This window comes from Bombus huntii, chromosome 3, assembly GCF_024542735.1.
Source record: "Bombus huntii isolate Logan2020A chromosome 3, iyBomHunt1.1, whole genome shotgun sequence".
Classification (NCBI taxonomy): Eukaryota; Metazoa; Arthropoda; class Insecta; order Hymenoptera; family Apidae; genus Bombus; species Bombus huntii.
The window spans coordinates 18,405,193-18,417,474 of NC_066240.1; the positions used below are offsets into that span (position 1 = coordinate 18,405,193).

The 12,282-nt window shown below is 38.2% G+C and overlaps 1 protein-coding gene and 1 long non-coding RNA gene across 2 annotated transcripts in view; one reads left to right on the forward strand and one right to left on the reverse strand.

The window, feature by feature from the left end:
- Positions 1-321, forward strand: part of LOC126863963 (uncharacterized) — a 48,692-nt gene extending 48,371 nt beyond the window's left edge. The window contains exon 3 of the long non-coding RNA XR_007689031.1: positions 227-321. This is a non-coding gene — a long non-coding RNA (uncharacterized LOC126863963). The remainder of the gene's footprint in view (positions 1-226) is intronic.
- Positions 322-4,350: 4,029 nt separating this feature from the next.
- Positions 4,351-7,871, reverse strand: LOC126863957 (tuftelin-interacting protein 11). Its single transcript, XM_050614750.1, has 8 exons — positions 7,514-7,871; positions 7,218-7,431; positions 6,953-7,130; positions 5,916-6,874; positions 5,623-5,819; positions 5,109-5,537; positions 4,867-5,024; positions 4,351-4,769 (listed from the first exon to the last, which is right to left on the reverse strand). Exons 1-8 carry the CDS (start codon positions 7,620-7,622, stop codon positions 4,521-4,523), a joined length of 2,493 nt encoding a protein of 830 aa, XP_050470707.1. The 5' UTR covers positions 7,623-7,871; the 3' UTR covers positions 4,351-4,520.
- Between the last annotated feature and the right edge of the window lie 4,411 nt (positions 7,872-12,282).

The window sequence follows — 12,282 nt, forward strand, 5'->3', positions numbered from 1 at the left end:
CAAACATAAGCTGCAATAGGCGATAACGATATGCAAAGCGGAGAGCAAAATGCCGTTTGTTTCTAAAACAATCCCATGGTTCGCTATCGTTTCACGTCGAATAGTCACATCTACGGTGTACATAAATGACACTTGCGCGCACACAACGCAACGCAACGCAATGCAACGCATAGAGGCACGTTCGTGGAACACTGTAATACTGGTTCAGTACATTATATGTACATAGTAGGAGCCACGACCTGGGAGGCCTTTCAGATAATGCAGAAAGAAGAACAAAATGACGATCGAGGCTAAAGGAAGCCTGTCGAGCATATCTTATACAGATATGCATTATGCGTTGTTCGCATTAAACTTCTTGCAATATCTCGTACATGTGTGTGTTCGCTATTTCCATTGCTAACCTATTTAGCAATATCATGTAGCGATGCAATTTTCCTCTCTTGTTTTATACGATTTCAAATTTTCATGATTTATGACATAGCAGTTGCAGCAAGGAAACGTAATGTGAACGAGAATCGCACGAATTTTCTAATAAAAATAAATAGAATTACAAACTGAAGTAGCTCTGTATAGGTTAGGAACGGCTTTCAATTTATTCGAGGAATACCTTGGAAATCACTATGTACGATAGATTTATTACGCTATTCGTACCACAATAGTACTATATGTTCTTTTTGGCAATTCGAGAATGTATAGATCTTATAAATCTCCCTGTCCTCGAATCTCGTCGCAACACCCACGATCGACGCGACGATAAGTCACGCGTCTGTTAATTCCTTGAAATAGTTAGTCGTGTAAATCATCCACCGAATTTATCCATACGTTATATAAGACTAATCGGTCAGTTTAGAAAATGGACGACACGCAAATTTCGAGTTTGTAATTCTGTCGATGACGAACTAGACGCGTAACCACTATCGTTATTATACCATCGTTACCTATACTATTATTCTTTGCTACGGTGGTACTTCGTTCCGAAGAAAATCTAACTATATCGATGCTTTGTCCCATGGTTATTCATAACCTCATTGGCCAACATTTGACAATAGAGAAGACGGTGTTTCTATAATATAACCTAAGACAACAATTGCAATTGATTTATCTTCAAGATTCGGATTGCAATCGAATATTGAGCCATCCACAATTAATATCCTACATTTTGCACCTTTTTTTGGATCCGAAAAGGTTTCGAACGAACGATCGATGTCGCAGAGTTAGTTTCTGTATTAAAAATAACTTTCTACCTATTTAGGAACAGTATTACGGCCAATCCAACCAAACGATCGCTAAATTGTTCTGACGTTTTGCTGTCTCTATGAATATGTACTTGGTATTTCGCGGAGGGACTTAGGGATAGCGATTTGCGTGGGATTGGAATGTTTGGGCGCGATCACGTTTTGCTGAAAACATACATATGTCTACGAATGTATATATGTACATAGTATCTATTGCAGGCCGTCGACCTCTCTAGGAACTATTTAAACGTTGCTCGTATCTGCCACGACATTAATACCTAAATAATCGATCTATCGTACGTTACGTTCAAAATTCCCTCGCATCTAGACCGGTTCTACTCAATGTAGATAGTGTGTACATACACACTAGTAAATATGTACGAGCACACGATTGTTTTCGTAGATTAATTTACATCTAAAATTGCAAATTTATCGCGAAAGAAGTTAATTATCAACTAATCTTACTAAAGATCGTAACGCAACTGTTAGTAATTGTTACATGACTACACGATTAGGAATAGAAAATGAGCGGAATGTTTAAATCAACCTTAGAATTATCTTACGAGCCCGTTAGATTTGCAAATCGGATTGTTTCGAGCGGCAAAAAAGAAAACAAGTTTACTATAAAACTGTAGTCGCAATTGTCGAATGTCATGTTTTATTTCATTTCTTATTGTTTCTATAAAAACTACGGAATGTTCCGTATATCCTCAGATATATTAAATAGACAAAGTTTCGTTATAAACAATGGAAAGAGGACAAACTTTGTATACGCATATACAAATTTTCCGGTAAAGGATGATGCGAGTGAAATCACTTACGCATAAATCGTAAGTGAAACGCAATTACTCTCTGTTCCAGGAAACTTTGATCCTCGAAGAGCGTAAAAGCATCACGACTGAGAACGCGGCGAGTACTCTTTCACCTGTTATCAAGGAGACTTCATTCACCGCGATACGATGGCGCAACCTGAATGGTGCTGCCATTAAGTGGTTGCCTCGCTCAAGTAACCTCGCTTCCTTCAAATTGAATCCGCATTAATCCTAAGAGAATGCAATACATATTACTCATAACCCATCGGATACCCCGGTTCGATAATATATTTTAAGTTGATTTTTGACTTAGATTCAAACTTATCTTTCCAGCAAATATAATAGAGACTTCAAATTGTTGAAATAATTGTTAACCTAGAATCATATATCAGGTCGCGATATTTGGAATTTATAATGTGACAATGTCAGGTAAAAGCGTAAAAAGTTGAACCCTTCGACACGTCGCTCGAAGACGACATGACAATACCTGCGACTTCAAAAATATTACAAGCGCTTCGAAGAATGTCCGACGATGCACACGCGATTCATTCTTTTTCTGTACGTGCTATTTTATTTTTCGAACGAGAACGATCGTCGGCCCAATATTTCCCTTCGCGAGGCGACAACTTCACCTCGACTGTCTCTCGTACGATAGACGTTAAGATCTGGCAGACAGTTCGACAAGTGCTCGCGTGCACGTATGCACGTATCATGGACACACACACACAATGAAAGAACGAGAGAAAGAGAGTGCAGGGACCGTTTCACGAATCCGGCCGTACGAGTCCGTTGCAGCAAAGCCAGCCAGTTACTAGGCAGACACACTCCGGTCCAATGCAAATTTTCTCGACACCCGAGAGCACGGATCTGCTAGGCGTGTAGGCGAGAGATGTCCATCCTCTTACAGGACCAGTCTTCTACGTGTATGAGTATGAGACACAAACTCGTTGGTAGTGGTGCCATAGGCGTCACCTAGAGTCCAACTCATGGTTCATTGGAGGAATACAAAAATAGCTTTGATTTCACTTATGGTTCCAACTACGTATTACATATTCAGTTTGTCGCACCTGCGAATGCACTTGTCGTAATTGCTATGCGAAAATGTGAAAATGTGTTTACGATATCGGAAAGGGAAGAGTCGAGATTATTTCAGAGATTATAATAGTTTGACCGAAATTAATCGATTGGTCAAAGACGTAACATCACAGTGCTGTTTAAGTATTCCTTCACTTAATTTATTAATTCTTTACGATATATATTTACTTCCTCTTAGGGTTGTTAAAACGAACTACGAACTCAAAATCGTTTCAGTTGCTTTCTGTTTCAGCTGCGCCCAAAGATATCTGAAACGTATAATAAAACTATACAAATTTGATAAAATCAAGATGACTTTGAACAATTCATTTATTTTTATTTCGTTTTGATGCGAGATAGTCGAGAATTAAGTCTTGCAGAATAATATATTATTTATTTATCATATGCAAATTATTATATAAAATATGCAATTCGTTTTTACTAGGGTGCATACATCTGTAACACGTATGTAATTTTATAAAATCTGTTTATACTTATTTAAAGGATCATCACACGTGAGTACATACATACGTAGTAACGTCGATCACGTAGTGACCTTATGGCCTATGGGGCAGCTAACAATAAGTCTGGAAATCCATGTACCTCGCGCATGGTGGCGCCCATGGTTGATACACAAGACCGGCACACATCGTAGTGGTTGATACACGGTGCCTATTGGGCGACTCTGTAGGTACATACGTACGACTCCGCAGGATCACGTGCAACTTTCCATATTGAGGAGTTTTATAGCTGCGTCTCGGTAGTAGGATAACCAGGGGCGCCTACACGCGTTCGACTTCGACCGCTTCGAACAGAAGTAGTCAATAAGACAAACATTCGCGAACGAGGGACTGCATTCGTGAAACGTGAATGCCGGGAGTACCATCGAAGAAAAGAGATGTTCTCTGCTCGCACGGTACAACGTCTTGTAGCCGTAATGTCATTGACTAAGTAAAGCTATACAAGGACAGAGAGCAGAGAGGTTCGTGTTTGTTGGCTAGAAGAAAAGTCTTATCATTCCAAGAAGTTTAAATATAATTTCTTCTTTAAGCATTTGAATATTTGCTATCATTATACTGTGTTGATTGTTCATTTCGTACTTGAACATGTGTCGACATAAATGTAATTTCAAACTTTTCAAGAAATCCAATTTTCTTATGTAAAAAATAAAAGTAAATCAGATACAAATAACGATAGATAAGAAAGGGTTTATAAAGAAATATAATAAATTTAAATATAAAAAAATGACAATCAATTTTATTCATTAGACTGTACTTAATCTAATACAATTTTTTCAGCATTATATCTTGTAATATATTTCGCAACATATATACAAGAAAAATAATTATACACATCTGTTAAATATTAATTGTGTATTATATTAAAATTACAATTATTCCTAAAGTTCAGACATGTCTAGTAAAGCATTTAGATGTGTTGGCATCCAATTCATGCCATTGTGACAAACGAATAAAACATTTCCATCTATATAAGCTTGGACATTACCAACTTTATAAACTTGTTTTGCTTCCCTATACCGATTCGGTATTGGCATAAACAATATACCTTTTTCCTCGCACTTCTTTTGAACAAGGTCTTTGAAACCGTGAGGTATTTGCGATGCTGTCCTAACTGCTTCGGCAAGCCTCTGCAAAGGAAAGAACATAATATTATAATCGAAGTTAACATAATATCGGTAATATAATCATCTCACTTTATTATAGGTAGGTAAAACTAAATCGTACCTCCATTCTTGGTTGAGCTGTTGAAGGCATTTGTGACATAGTAGGTTGACTTCTTTCTAAGCTCGTTAAATAGGAAACTTGTTCCATTGCACCCGGTTGGTGACTCTGTGGCACGGAAACTGCTCTATTCATTATTTCTAACGCTTTTTTGAAATGTTCTGTAAGTCAATAAGCGTATGAGTATAAATTGATGACTTTGTTTGTTTAGAGGAAATTCAAAATATTTTATACTGAACACACACCTTTTACCAGCGGTTCGGCCAATATTTTTTCACTCAACATACTTTTCCATCCCATATACCAATTTGTAACTTGATCATAGTTAGGAGAATGATTTAGCCACAAGGCCAAAACTTGTAACCATTTAGGGAAAAAGAATTTATCCAACAGGCCTGCCATTATATGAGATGGAAGTAAGTCCTTCCATTCATATACCCAGTTCCATTGATCTAAATGTTGCTGATGGGGATTTATAACAAATTCTGAAAGTGCTATTTGCAATTTTGGGATGATATTTTTCACTAGGAAGGCTTCCATATCTCCTTTTGCGAAAACATTGGACCATGGTTGTAACATTAATCTGGCAGACCTGTCGGATGGGTGCCAGCCACCCAATGCGGATCCTAATTTACGTCGTATTATTGGATATATTAAAGTGTCTAAACGATTTCCTATAATAATAATAATATAACGTTACTGAAATAGTTCCTTTGTGTTTTCGTATAACTAATGGTAAATTTTTGTATGCATACGTACGTAAAAGTGGTAACCAAGGATGAATCCATGTGTGAATAGGCACTGTATCAGTAAGGGGATTCCATTCTTCTACTTCCAAGGTAAGTTTGGGGAGAACTAGCATATCTAAAATATTTTCTAATATCCAATTTGGAAGTAATGGGATCCAATGTTCTATTAATTCAATTAGTGGTTCTGGCTGCCTACATGTCCACTGCCTACAAAAAAGAAAAGAAGGGCATGGTAAATATACATATACATAGTACTACTCGAGTATGTTAACGATCGAATTTTCTGTAAAACAGACTACTTACTGTATAGCACCTCTGATTGATGGCATCCACGAATTCCAGACAAGATGATCATACGGGTGCATAGTTCTTGTCTGAAGAGTGGTGGTGTTACCACTCTCTAAGATACTTTTCCATTGATCGAATAATTTAATACATTGTTTTGGTTGCATCAATGGATTCCAACTAATTAAACAATCTTTTATTTTTGGACCAACAAAACTGCTAGCTAATTCACCGAGTTCGTACATTTTATATTCCTCGTAATATTTATCTTGTAAATCTTTAAAAGCGTCCGCAGTTTCTTGTAACGTTAATTGATTTGTTTCATCCATCAATCTGTCTACGATCGCAAGAACGTTTTCTAACGTATCTATTAATTGACCGTGTTGATCTATAACTTTAGACAAGTTTTTCTTTTCTGCCTCTAGCGCAATTACTCTATCGCTTAGATGCCGTGTCCTTCTATCGTTTTGTATAATATCTTGCTCACACATATCCACAAGTATGTTTAAATTATGCTGAAGTTCTGGCAATGCAAAATTAACTTTGGACTTTTTATCGGTAACTACGACGTTTTCGTCGGGTCGCTGTTGACCCCCAGCTATAGCATGATATCCACTGAGAATTCTTTGTTCCGGTCCAGTCATATCTATAACTTTAACCCTACTCATCTCGTTGGATATTCTTACCTTTTTGTTAGGTTTCAATTTCCCATCTTCCAAAACTTGATCAACACTTCGATATATATAATTTACTTTTTTCTTAGCAGTATTTCCATCTCCTTTCCTCCACTGTGATAACTTAGCTTTGGGGTCTTTCCCTTCTTCTATTTCTTCGTCTTTCTTCTTTTCTGCAACTTTAGGACCTTTTTCCGGTCCATAAGCACCAATCGCACCTCTACCTTTCCTCAGATGCGCTTCAACTGGCGCGCTTATTCCTTGTAACTGTTTACCCAATCCTTTTCCAGGTTCAAAACCCATCTAAATAATGAACAGAACAGCAGATATAAGTATATCTGTATGGGAGTATCAACAAAATAATTATTGTTTTATATATACCTGTAGCAACAACTTGGCACCAATACCTTTTGTATAGACTTCCCAACTCCCCATCCCACTTTGCATTAATAAGGGATTTACTTTATGCTTCTTTTTTCGTAAACCTGCAATATCCCCATCCGTATTTAACGAAAACGACGTACGTTGATGCACAGAACTCGGCTTTTCATCTTCAGAACTATCGGCGAAAAGAAAGTTTACCGATTAGAATACTTGTACCATTATTATAAAATGAAATAAATAAGTCTTACTATCTAAAATTTACCTGGAACTATTTGGAAATTCTTTTTGTGATTTACTCTCGTTGTCGCTTTCATCGTCATCTTTGTCCTCTGTCTCCTCTTTAGGCTTTCCAGCTTGTTGAATACCACCTGCTACAAAATTTACAGGGGTCGTATAATTCTTTGGTCCTTTATCAAATGTTTTAAACGATGGTCTAGCAGATAATTCATCTTCGTCGCTATCATCGCCCCAAATACCTGAAATATGAAATATGAAAAAAATATAAGTTTAATATTATACTATATATAGACGTAATAGTTATTGAAACAAAGAACTAACCAAGCATTTGTTGCTTTTTTGATAATTTACGCCTGGGACGATTAATATTAAATTCATTTTCAAGGTCGTAATCCGTGATTTCAAAGCTTTCTACTTCGTCTTCCGACATTTTGCTAACGTTTATTAATATTCTGTCTGACAAATTTGATAAAAAGTTGTATTAAACAAGTTTTTAATGATTGTTATTATATCAAATTTATATTTTAAACAAATTTATAGTTTTAAAAAATATAGAAATAAAGCAAAACGATAATGTAACTATCAAACATTAAAGGTTATGTTGTGTTTTACTCTCACAAAATTGAACCGATATAAGTTGATTGTGTTTGGCAGTGCTGCCAACGTATAGGGGAGAACTGAGAAGAAATCTCATGGGAGGGATGCGAGCCACATTGGAGTAACAAAATATTAATACGGTGTATCATATGTATGTCCATACGTATATATTGCATTTAGTTTGGTGCACGCAGTGGTTTGGTGCACAGGTATCCGTTTATCCGTACATGTACGTTTTATGAGATCTGGGAACTTTAGAGTTGATTCGAATGCCCACAGAACCACTCTGGTATATTTAGTACCCTTCGTTTAAGATTAGATTAGAATTAAAAACTATTGAATTATTTGAAAATTAACAAGAATAATGTATATTTTAACGACTCAGTTACAAATTAAAAATCTTTTTTAAGACTTTCACAATTATGTATTTGCGTTCCGTTAGTACGTTCGGACTTAGTAAACACAGCGATGAGTCTTCGAAGAAGTCAAAGAATGATTCATGTCGAAATCTTCACAAAGGATATATCTTGACAAACACGAAGATGATACTCCCTTGGGGGTAGCCACTCACATGATAATCAAAAAATAAAAAATTAACCATTAATTAAAGATAAAAAATTCTACCAAATGTCCAAATTGGACAAAAATTGTGAATGTGAAATTTTAAATAAAAAGTCGAAATCTGTCCTTGTCCACGATCTTTCTTCCCTTCTTCCTTGGTCACCCAAGCTGATTCAAATAGTTAAGTTTGTCAGAGAAGCGTCAGGAGTTGTGGGCATTTGCTAGATCTCCATTGGAATGGCCATCGCTGTGTTATAACGGCGGTACGGCCTGGTACTACGAGTATGAACACTACCGATTCGACAATCAACAGCGGCGATTAGGCACTCGCGACGCTAGTGATAATGGTCTTAGGTTCGATAACGAATCCACGGTCAACGGGAGGATAGATATACTTGCTCCAACTCAAACGTGTACCGATCGTAAGGCGCTATTCCCTTCCTCGATGAGGTGGTGGTCTAAGTACCCCAGATCCTCGGATCGACGTCGCTGTCACGTAATTTTTGGGTTGGTTGGTGAAAATAAAATATAGTTGAGTCGTAACACAACTATTAACTTGGTTTTAATCAACCTTTATTATGAATTCAGCAATCACAATGTAACACGCACTGAATTAACATAAATCACAATTCACTCCAACCACGTTATGTCAGACTTAGTTACAACGATACATTAAGTACGCGACTTATAAGAGTAGAGACCGACATAGATATGTTGACTATTCTAAGGATACAGAATAAGTGAAGTCTTACTGACGATACTGTGTCTGAGGAAAGCTAGGGGTGGGGGTATCTAAGGACAAGGGACGGAATTTACGACAGAAAATACTCGCTTGGTCCGAACGACCTTAACTATAAAAATGCCAAGGCCTCTGGTAGGCACTTAAGACTATTGAGGGTGCGCGCCAGGGATATGCAGGTATCTGGGTGCCATCCCAGAAATTGCCGAATTGCCGAAAAAACCCAGGTTTTATAGCGGGTCCTCGGGCTACCGGGACTTGTGCTGTGTACGTGCCTCAATCTCAGGTATTAATTGTCCTAAGGAACTGTTACGTCACGAGGCTTACCACAGGCTGTATTTTCTAACCGTCGCTCGCGGTCCTACAACGTCGCAGACGGAACGTCGCGGCTGCCCGGCAAACAAACATTGTAGTGGCAAGCGCATGGTTCATTAAGCAGGGCGACCTCCAGAAACGTCGACTCGTGGCCGTTATTTTACCTCGCGTAAAAGAATGTGGCGTGATCCGAACGTAGTGGGGGTCGCCTTCCAGAAAAGACGAAAATAATCGAAGGGAGTGCAGTTCCTTCTGACGAGTCAAACATGACACTTCGACAAATCTGACGAGCAAACGAATTTATCTAGAGATATCGCAAAGTCGAGTCAAATTTCTGTAACATCTTCATCATATTATTGTAAAATATATTGTTCTATGTTAACCTGTTAATACAGAGTTACATTCATTAAACCACCTCTGTTATCCTAAACGAAACAGGGGAACGACTATTTCGCGGCGTCGATTGACATGATCGTAGCGAGAATTTACAACTCTCGTTGACGTGCTATCTCGCGATCGCGTCTCTCCGCGAACGGTCGTAACAGGAACCGTTAGCGTGTTTTACTGTCCGATACCTCTATGGGTAGTTCCTTTAACGAGGGTCATAACACCGCTCCGCACCTTTGTTAGACGGAGCGCCCGTCCCGTTGACCGCGGCTACGTTGGGCGGCAGGCTGTCGCCCCGAGCCAAAGCTCACCGTCACTAATCCCGGACAATTACCATCGGCTTGGATAACTGCGATTGTTTCATTTCGGCTATAGTAGACTCTAGATCACAATGTTAGGGGGTTATCCTGAAGTTCCAGAGGGGCCCCGGCGTCCTTTCGTCTCCGACAAGTTAAAGTTCTGCATCGGCTGTTGTAACGTCAATTCATATCAGAGACCAGGCCACACAACACGGACAGGATGGCACCCAGATGTCTGCATATCCTTGGTGCGCACCCTCGATAGTCTTAAGTGCCCACCAGGGACCTTGGCATTTTCATAGTTAAGGTTCTTCGGATCAAGCGAGTATCTCTTGTCTTGGGTTTCCTTTTACGTTTATCGTTTACTACGAGTTAACGCGGAAAGTTAATTTTCCTTGCGTTTGGTATGTTCCGTTAGCAACTTTCTCACGAGGGCGGCTAAAACCCTTCCTGGTTCACCAACCGTCTTATTATCCAATCGGAGACGGTGTCTACTGCCCTCGCTTCCTTAACCAAAATTGTCATCAACAAATCCGATAGTCCCGTGTCCTTAGACACACCCACCCCTAGCTTTCCTCAGACACGGTATCGTCGGTAAGACTTCATTTATTCTGTATCCTTAGAATAGTCAACATATCATTATAACAGTCGCGTACTTAACGTATCGTTGTAACTAAGTCTGACATAACGTGGTTGGAGTGAATTGTGATTTATGTTAATTCAGTGCGTGTTACATTGTGATTGCTGAATTCATAATAAAGGTTGATTATTAAACCAAGTTAATAGTTGTGTTACGACTCAACTATATTTTATTTTCACCAACCAACCCAAAAATTACGTGACACTGTCGAAGTCTTATCTTCGTGGGTGAGGGAAGATTGAAGCGTTTTAGGAGACCGCTTTATTCGTCTAGGCGGAAAAGAATTCGCAAGAGGATGCTAACGTTAACTAACAAAATGCCTTTTCGTTTCCTGAATTGCCTCTTCTTATACGACTGTTTTCAATGAATATCTGGACAATATACCGTTCTCCGTTCGTACTGTATAGTATAATTGACCACTTTAGATTATACTTATTAACACTAATCCTATCGACGCTTCGTGTATACCTATTCCTTCCTAAGTACGGTCAAAATGACCGGTAATTAAAAAAGCAATAGATTTTATGATTTAACTTAGATAATGGTTAATTCATAACTAAATGTATATAAAATACTTTCATAAAATTTCGTCCAAATTTACTTTTGTTTAATTACAATTATAGACAAATACAATTACACTTTTATCTATATAGAGATATATCTTACTCAACTTCGTTGCATTTTTTACAAATTATCTTATTATCAAATGTACATTTGCCGCATAAGTATTTCCCGCATCTTAAACAAATTTTCGTAATTTCGTAACGTTTACAATTTTTTATTTGACAAATTTTTTTGTAATAATGAATCTGAACTTGTCGATAGTTTTATTGCATGGTTTTTTCCCCCGCGATTCTTTATATAAAAGTAATGTATGCACCATGTTTATAACAATTTTATACTACCATACTGTAGATATCATTGCAAATTTATTGGTTCGTAAACGTTGGCTTCTTTCGTTCTTCTTATCAAATCGTGTAAACCTCGTAATTTCAACAAACTCATTCCTGCTCATTGTTTTCGAAAAAAAATACAGGTCTCCAAATTTTATTCCACAAATATAAGACATCTAAATTTTTTACCTGATGCACCGCGGGCATATAGCAGAGTGTTACGTCGCGTAACACTCTACCTAGCCCAGGCCACACACCGCGGGCGAGATGGCAACCAGATGTCTTCGGATACTCACTGCGTACCCTCAACAGTCTCAAGTACCTTCCATAAATCTCATAGATTTCCTAGTAGAGGTCCTTCAAACCAAACAAACGTCTGTTTCCGAAGAATTTCCAAAGACTATTGTCTACCACGGCTTGACAAGGGAAAGTTAGTTTTTCTCACGTACGATGCAACTTTCCTCCCACTAACCACTTTCTCTCGAGGGCGGTTAAGACCCTTCGTTTAACCAATTAACAACGAAGCCTATTTCCCTCACTCTCTTAACTAACATCGGCACCAACAAATCCGATGGTCCCGTGCGCTAGACACACCCATCCTTAGCTTTCCTCCGAGACAGCATCGTCTCCCAAGACAGTACTGATTTCACATCCTTCGA

Coding starts and splice junctions, on each gene's coding strand:
- LOC126863957 (XM_050614750.1), bottom strand. CDS start 7,622: ATGTCGGAAGACGAAGTAGAAAGCTTTGAAATCACGGATTACGACCTT. Junction 5,820..5,915: donor TCAATCAGAGGTGCTATACA/GTAAGTAGTCTG, acceptor TCTTTTTTGTAG/GCAGTGGACATGTAGGCAGC. Junction 5,025..5,108: donor GGCCGAACCGCTGGTAAAAG/GTGTGTGTTCAG, acceptor ATTGACTTACAG/AACATTTCAAAAAAGCGTTA.